At 44.2% G+C, this 8,007-nt stretch overlaps 1 protein-coding gene across 1 annotated transcript; it reads left to right on the top strand.

Annotated features, from left to right (window-relative positions):
- Positions 1–5,010: 5,010 nt before the first annotated feature.
- LOC143575858 (dof zinc finger protein DOF3.6-like) lies at positions 5,011–6,589 on the top strand. Its single transcript, XM_077060123.1, has 2 exons — positions 5,011–5,134; positions 5,317–6,589. The coding sequence occupies exons 1-2, from the start codon at positions 5,081–5,083 to the stop codon at positions 6,259–6,261; spliced, it is 999 nt and encodes a 332-aa protein (XP_076916238.1). The 5' UTR covers positions 5,011–5,080; the 3' UTR covers positions 6,262–6,589.
- Positions 6,590–8,007: the final 1,418 nt, after the last annotated feature.

Raw genomic sequence — 8,007 nt, 5'->3', positions numbered from 1 at the left:
ATTTTGTAGAAACATGAAATGAATCTGACCTGATCCAAGACGATGTTCCTCGGTGTTCGAGATAAAACGAACCACAACTTCATCTTCTTCTCCGGTAGCTTGAGATCTGCAATGGCTTTTTTGGGGGTGTGGAGGTGACTGCTAAGAAATCTCGAGGATCTCTTGTTTACAGACACAAAAATGGTTATGGTGGTGGCTCTTATTGAGGATAACCAACCCTTAATAAGGAGGTGGAGACCTCCTTATATAGGGAGCCTCATGGCCACCATCATGGTACCCTAATGGGCCTAGCCCAGTTAGGGTTACCTCCACAAAACCCCCTCAGCCCAATAATATTGTATTAGTCCATATAATAAAATAAGCCAAACATAATAAATTAAGGTCGTAAGCCGGGTTTAGTACTATACCCCTACAAGCCCCCCAAGTCCAGTGTTGCTCCTAGGCGTGCAAGCGTTTAGGTGGAGCGCTAGACTTCATAAGGTGTGTTAGGATATGAGGCTGTTTTTTCCCCTTTCTTCGGCCTTGTCTTTATTGTCTTTGAGTTTTGAGAGGTTTTCTCCATGATGGTGACATGTTGTGATCCTTATGATAATAATGGTGCACTGGCATGAATAAGATATAGCATGCATCAGAACAATAGTGGCGCGGGGCCTGATAAAAGATAGAGTGCGCATCTCGATAATAATGTAATGCAACTTGGGCGCGAGGCAGCTTACGAGCTATAAAAATAATGAAGCTTGCGCGCGAGGCGACTTACGAGCTATAAAAATAATGAAGCTTGCGCGCGAGGCGACTTACGAGCTATAAAATAATGAAGCATGCGCGAGTTGCGGCTTATGAGCTATAATATGATGATAATGACTGGCCCACAAGGGTCTCTTCTACGCAGGATGACTATCCCGGCTTGTCTTCAAAATAATAATGGAGGCACAAACGGCCAGATAATAATAATAATGTCTAGGTGCTTGTGCGACTCGTAGCCGAATCTGCAAAAACATATCAACTAAAAGTGGATGTATTACAAGGTTCCCATCCTCGGGCAAATTATGAGGTGTGCCAACCTACGTTGGCACGTGACCGTTTGGGATATTATTAGGCTCCCGACCTTTATGTTTGGCGCGTGGCCATGTGGGATATTATTAGGCTCCCGACCTTTATGTTTGGCGCGTGGCCATGTGGGATATTATTAAGCTCCCGACCCTTATGTTTGGCGCGTGGCCGTTTGGGATATTATTATGCTCCCGACCTTTATGTTTGGCGCGTGGCCGTATGGGTTTATAAGGATTCTCAACCTTTAAGTGTGGCGCGTAGCCGTTCGGGATATTATTAGGCTCCCGACCTTTATGTTTGGCGCGTGGCCATGTGGGATATTATTAGGCTCCCGACCTTTATGTTTGGTTCATGGCCGTATGGGTTTATAAGGATTCCCAACCTATATATTCGGATGTCTTCCATCCTTAGGCGAATTATGAGGTGTGCCCAACCTAATATTCGGCGCGTAGCCGAGCGGGTTTATTAGGATTCCCAACCTATATATTCGGATGTCTTCCATCCTTAGGCGAATTATGAGGTGTGCCCAACCTAATATTCGGATGTCTTCCATCGCGCTAATGTAGTGGTGATATACCATGAATCGGCCCGCTATGGCGTGAATCGCTGGAACGCGCATGCGGCTAGTCATGGATTTGCGGGATAAACTCAAGTGATCTGCCATTTATCACTTAGCGCGCATGCGGCCCGCTATGGCGCGAATCGCCGGAACGCGCATGTGGCTTCATGGATATGCGGGAGCACTCAAGTGATCTGCCATTTATCACTTAGCGCGCATGCGGCTCGCTATGGCGTGAATCGCCGGAACGCGCATGCGGCTTCATGGATATGCGAGAGCACTCAAGTGATCTGCCATTTATCACTTAGCGCGCATGCGGCTCGCTACGGCGTGAATCGCCGGAACGCGCATGCGGCTTCATGGACATGCGGGAGCACTCATGCATGGTGGCATGCACCATGGCGGCCATATGGTTATCCGCGGTGGCGTGTACACGTGGTGGCGCAATGACATTAACCGGTGGCGAGATTCACTTGTCGTGGTGCGAATGAATGTTAGCATTGTATTGAACCACGGCGAGCGCATGCGCGGTGGCGGAGAGTTGTGCCACGGTGATCATCACAACTTGCGGCTTGCTTGCCGGAGCAGGAGGCGGCGTGGACTCTAATTGCCCGCCATGTTTTTGTTTTTTCCCGCGTCGTTTTGATCCACTGACTTGCATTAGTGACCTGCGAATGTTCATAATGATCCGCGGTGATCGGTGTTCGTCTAACGGAGTGTTGATCTGCGGTGCGCGCATGCATGGAGGCGGAGTGGTGATCCAAGGTCGCGTATGCATGGCGGCGGAGTGGTGATCCGCGGACGCGCATGCATAGCGGCTGAAAGTTGAGCGCGCATGCATGGCGGAGAGTTGAGTGCGCATGCATGGCGAAGAGTTGAGCGCGCATGCATGGCGGCGAGTTGCGCACACGCATGGTAGAGGTTTGCGTGCATATGCATGGCGTTGGAGTCTTCTTCATAAAACCAAAAGCATGGAGTCGTCTTTCGAACTCACATGGTGGTTTCCGCGGGCGCGCATGCATGGCTGCGGAGTGAGGATCCGCGGGCGCGCGTGCATGGCGGCGGAATGGTGATCCAAGGTCGCATATGCATGACGGCGGAGTGGTGATCCGCGGGCGCGCATGCATAGCTGCAGAAAGTTGAGCGCGCATGCATGTCGGGAGTTGAGCGCGCATGCATGGCGAAGAGTTGAGCGCGCATGCATGGCGAAGGGTTGAGCGCGCATGTGCTTTGCCTTAGTTGTGCTTAGGTATTTTTATGGTCCAACTGCGCAATACGCAGGATGGATGCTATGAGTAATTTGAGCTAAGGCTCATATTATTGGGCTAAGGCCCTAACGTTTTAGAGTTAGAACTCGTTAACGCGTCTGAGCTTGAAGCTCGCGCATGTATGTTTTACTTCGTTTTATTTTTAGTTTGATGTCAATACAATGTTGTCATATTGCTCAAAATTAATAAAGGGAAGTGTGAAACATGTATGCAAAAGGTAATAGAACGCATGTTAAGAAAAAATAGAGCGTATCATTATTCATAATGGCTTAAAAAGCCTTGCTTACGAACTTGACAACTTTTACATGAGACATTTTCTAAGTTGTGCTGCGTTCCATGTGCGCGGGATCTTCCATAGGTGGTGGAATGTTGATCCGCGGCTGTGCGCATGCATAGCGGCGAAGTGGTGACTCGCGGGCGCGCATGCATCGTGGCGAAGTCTTGATCCTCGGCAGTGCGCATGCATGGAGGCAGAGACTTGATCTCTGGTGGCGTGCATGCATGGCAATAGTCTTAACCCTCGGCACTGCGCATGCATGGCGGCGGAGAGAGGACCCGCCGGCGCGCATGCATGGTGGCACGCAGGTGTTGACCCGCGGTAAGTGACCCTCGGCCCTGCGCATGCATGGCGTCGGGGTGTTCCTCCGATGTGGCGCATGCATGGCCGGGAGAGTTTGTCCGCAGCGCACTTGTATGGCGTCGGAGTGTTGATCTGCGGCGCGCGCATGCATGGAGGCGGAGTGGTGACTCGTGGGCGCACATGCATGGCGGCGAAGTCTTCTGCGCAAAACCAAAGGCATGGAGTCGTCTTCCAACCCACATGTTATCTTCTGGAAGGTTGTCTGATGAGTACAATCATGGTTGTCCTTATCCTGATTTGGATTAGACTATTCTCATTTGTTGTGGTCCTTTATGCGCCTATCCCGGGGATGCGCAAGGTCTTCTCTTTATTCTCACGGGCAGATGTTTCATGCGCAGATGTGATATGCGTGAGCATGTGATATGCGTAAGCATATGTAATATGCGTGAGCATGTGATATGCGCCACGCACAGATGTGATGCGTGAGCATATGTGATGCGTGAGCATATGTGATATGCGTGAGCATATGTGATGCGTGAGCATATGTGATATGCGCCACGCGCATAGGTTTTGGCTTTGTGTCTTCATGACATCCTGATTTCAAGCCTCTTGTATATATCTTGTGGGTTGACCCGCCCCGCTCGATGTTAAGGCGGGTGCATACCCCTTCAAGCCCCCCCAGTCTAATGTCTTGTCTCGCGTGAGGTAAGATAGATATTAGACTTAATAGTTTGGATCTACAATTTGAAAGTTAGATCTGTAATTTTCAGTTTTTGGATCGTGTAAAAATTCCTCCTCGAAAATAGATCTGAAGCTCGGAGTGGAGAGAATTTAAAACCATCACAGATCCGGAGGCTTGACCGTCCGAATCAGGTAGTTTCTTTTTTGGATCTACAAATCTTTTCCAGCTTCATTTTTGCACAGATCTGGAAGCATCTTTTAGATCTATGGATCTTTTTGAGCTTTAATGGAACAAATCTTGAAGCATCTTTCTGTAAACTTCCAGATCTGGATTTTTCTTGGGAGAAAAAAGAATCACAGATCCGAAATAATGGATGAACAGATCTGAGAACCGAGACGAAAATCGAAGGGTAGCTCGTTGCCGTCCCCCGGATGGCGCCAAATGTAGAAACATGAAATGAATCTGACCTGATCCAAGACGATGTTCCTCGGTGTTCGAGATAAAACGAACCACAACTTCATCTTCTTCTCCGGTAGCTTGAGATCTGCAATGGCTTTTTTGGGGGTGTGGAGATGACTGCTAAAAAATCTCGAGGATCTCTTGTTTACAGACACAAAAATGGTTATGGTGGTGGCTCTTATTGAGGATAACCAACCCTTAATAAGGAGGTGGAGACCTCCTTATATAGGGAGCCTCATGGCCACCATCATGGTACCCTAATGGGCCTAGCCCAGTTAGGGTTACCTCCACAAAACCCCCTCAGCCCAATAATATTGTATTAGTCTATAAAATAAGCCAAACATAATAAATTAAGGTCGTAAGCCGGGTTTAGTACCATACCCCTACATATTTGATTCCCCACTCGGCCACTCCCATATATTTCCAAAAAAACCCTTGAAGCCTTTCTAAAAGAGAAAAAGAAAGCTCAATTTTTATAAATCATGGTTTTCTCATCTGTTCCACCCTATCTTGATCACCACAATTGGCATCATCAGGTATGATTTCACTTGATTTCTTCATCCAATCAAACTAAAAGGATCAAGCTTTATACATGTAAAAAGATGATATATATTATTCCTCTTCTTGAATATACCACATATGATCTTTAGTTTTATCCTCATCTGATCATCAATCTTTGTGTGTTTTCTTCGTATTTTGTGGTACTGTTTTCTTTCAGCTTCATCAATCAAATCATCAAGGAACTGGCGGAGTTGGAGGTGGCGGAGGTGGAGTTGGTGAAAACCCTAATCTTCCACCCGCTCCTCCGCCGCCTCCACAGGCTGGAGGCGGCGGAGAAGCAACAATCAGACCGGGATCTATGGTGGATCGGGCTAGGTTAGCCAAGATACCTTTACCAGAGCCCGGTCTGAATTGTCCAAGATGTGACTCAACCAACACCAAATTTTGCTACTTCAACAACTACAACCTCACTCAGCCGCGACACTTTTGCAAGACGTGCAGGCGCTACTGGACTAGAGGCGGAGCTTTGAGAAATGTTCCAGTTGGGGGCGGCTGCAGGCGAAACAAAAGAAACAGTAAAGCGAGAAGCTCCAAATCTCCGAGACATCCTGGGCCAAAATCGGTTAGCGTAAGCCCTCCAAGAAGTAATAACTCAGAGAATAATATGATCACAAGTACTCAACTTTCACGTCCACCTTCACTTCACTTACCATTTATGAGCTCTCTTAGTCAATTTGGAGGTGTTGGTAGCAATCTTAGCTCAAGTATTGCTGGATTTCAGCCTCAAAATGAACTGGGAAACTTTCAAATAGGAAATGGTAGCAACATTTTGTCAATTGGAGGTGGTGAGAATTGGAGACTTCCTTTCTTGCCTGGATTTGAAGTACCAAACAACAACACTAATCTATTTAACTATCAAACCGAAGGCGCTGGTTCACAATCGTCTTCGATGGGGGCAGGAGACACAAGATTAAAAGAAACTTCAGGAATTGATAACCCGAGTCATGATGGATCGGTGAAGGTGGAAGACACCCGAGGGTTAAACTTATCAAGGCAGTTATTGGGTATGCTGGGAAATAATAATCAACAACCATGGAATGGAAACTCTTGGGCTGAATTTCCTGGTGTCAACATCTCACCTTCAACTACACATTTCCTATAATGTATGCAAGATAGCCGCGAATCCTCGAATGTGGCATGTTATTAAGGTGATTTAACTTGTGATTTTCAATCCCTAGATTGAGTGTAATTTGGTCGGTTTATTAAGATTCCCTGATCAACTTCTGATGGCTGAAGATCCACTGGTAGGTATACATTATGTTAAGTTTCATGTGTTAGTATTAATTTTATGGTGTCGGTTTATTCTATTAATGTGTATGAGAGTTTAATTTCCTTGTATTTGGAAGTGTTTCACCAACGTGTGTGTGTAAGTGTGTGCTACTCTATTTGTTAATTATGCATGCTCCTTTGTCTTGTTCAGATTTGAACATTTCCTACTCTATATTTGGTTCACAATTTGTGCACATTTAACCTAGCTAGTTTGCTTCACAGAACTGAAGTGATTTTGATTATATTGTGTTTATGGAAGATTCTTTAAGAAATCCTATAATTCACAATTTTTTTGTCGAGACAGTCTTCTTCTTATATAAACAATAAGAGTACTTAAGTTGGTATTTAATTAGCTCACTTAGAATTTCAGCCAATTCTTTAGCTTATTATTAGGGCTTTCTGTTACAAGTTCTTCCACTTTATATTATATATAGAACAATTTTGCAAAATTAATTGTGGTGTGTGATCATTGAAGCGAACTCTTTGTGAGTATATGCAATTTAAAAACTACATGTATACAAAAGGTTTTCTCTTGAAACTCTTAAAACCTTCAAAAGGTAGTGCTTTGATCCGATTAGAGAGCTAATTAGATTCTAATATTGCTTCATTGGTTTGTGCATAACCTCTTAAAAGCGACGACTCTAGCAAAAAGTGATTTACCTGATCTCGTTGATTAGAATGATACTTATCTAGATGAGTAGCTGGTTATTGATGGGTCTCGTTAGTTGAATTCGCCTAAAGATTGGTCATTATCAAGAAATATATGGCATGGTAATGATTTTGCAATAAAAGATTCATAAATACTAGGCTTCTTGTACTTGAAATTCATTTAAAATATTTCAACATCAATGAACTTCTTTTAATGCTCACAAGAGATAAAAGAGGTTAATGATGAGTGAATATCATAATGAAGTTAAAAACAACACATATGATGTTCTTTCTCATCGCATAATTACCACCAAAGTTAAAGTGAAGGGTATTATATCTTTCACAATATATGGGGATAAAGGAAAGAGTGATTTTTGCAGTATAAAAAGAAAGGAATCTGACAAACATAGATTTTTGCTTTATAGAAAGGACCAACAACACACCCCTCCCCCAATAAAGCGTTAAAGAAAACCAGTAGAGAGAGAAACAAACATAAATCATGAGTTGGCCACTTCATATGCAACTTCGTTTTATCGAAAACCCTAAAAATAACCTCAAAGAAAAGAAAAAGAAGGAGAAGGTGGCAGCTGAATGGCATGCAACTAGCTGATTGGGTGTGGCTCGGAAAACCATGGAGTGGTTTGGTTTGGTTTATATGATCAAACTGTATATGCATGGTTTAACATGTTTTTAACTAGATTTAGATCTTGTAAGAATTTCTCGACTCACGTGAAAGTAATTTCATCCTTTGGGTTCTATATATCAGGCTCTTGCTTTTGTTTATTAGTGACACTTATAAAACATTAAATTAAATACATATATATATATATATATATATATATTAATTAACCTTAATTGTTTATGTGGTCTTGCACGCTTTTTTGGCATCACTAAACCTAAAAGACTTAAAGCAATCAATCTTGATGTAATT

Source organism: Bidens hawaiensis, unplaced genomic scaffold (genome assembly GCF_021521415.1).
Source record: "Bidens hawaiensis isolate Kalapana, Puna unplaced genomic scaffold, B.hawaiensis_p1.1 tig00001433_1, whole genome shotgun sequence".
Classification (NCBI taxonomy): Eukaryota; Viridiplantae; Streptophyta; class Magnoliopsida; order Asterales; family Asteraceae; genus Bidens; species Bidens hawaiensis.
The sequence above is the reverse complement of the archived record's forward strand: the minus strand, read 5'-3'. Positions and strand labels throughout refer to the sequence as shown.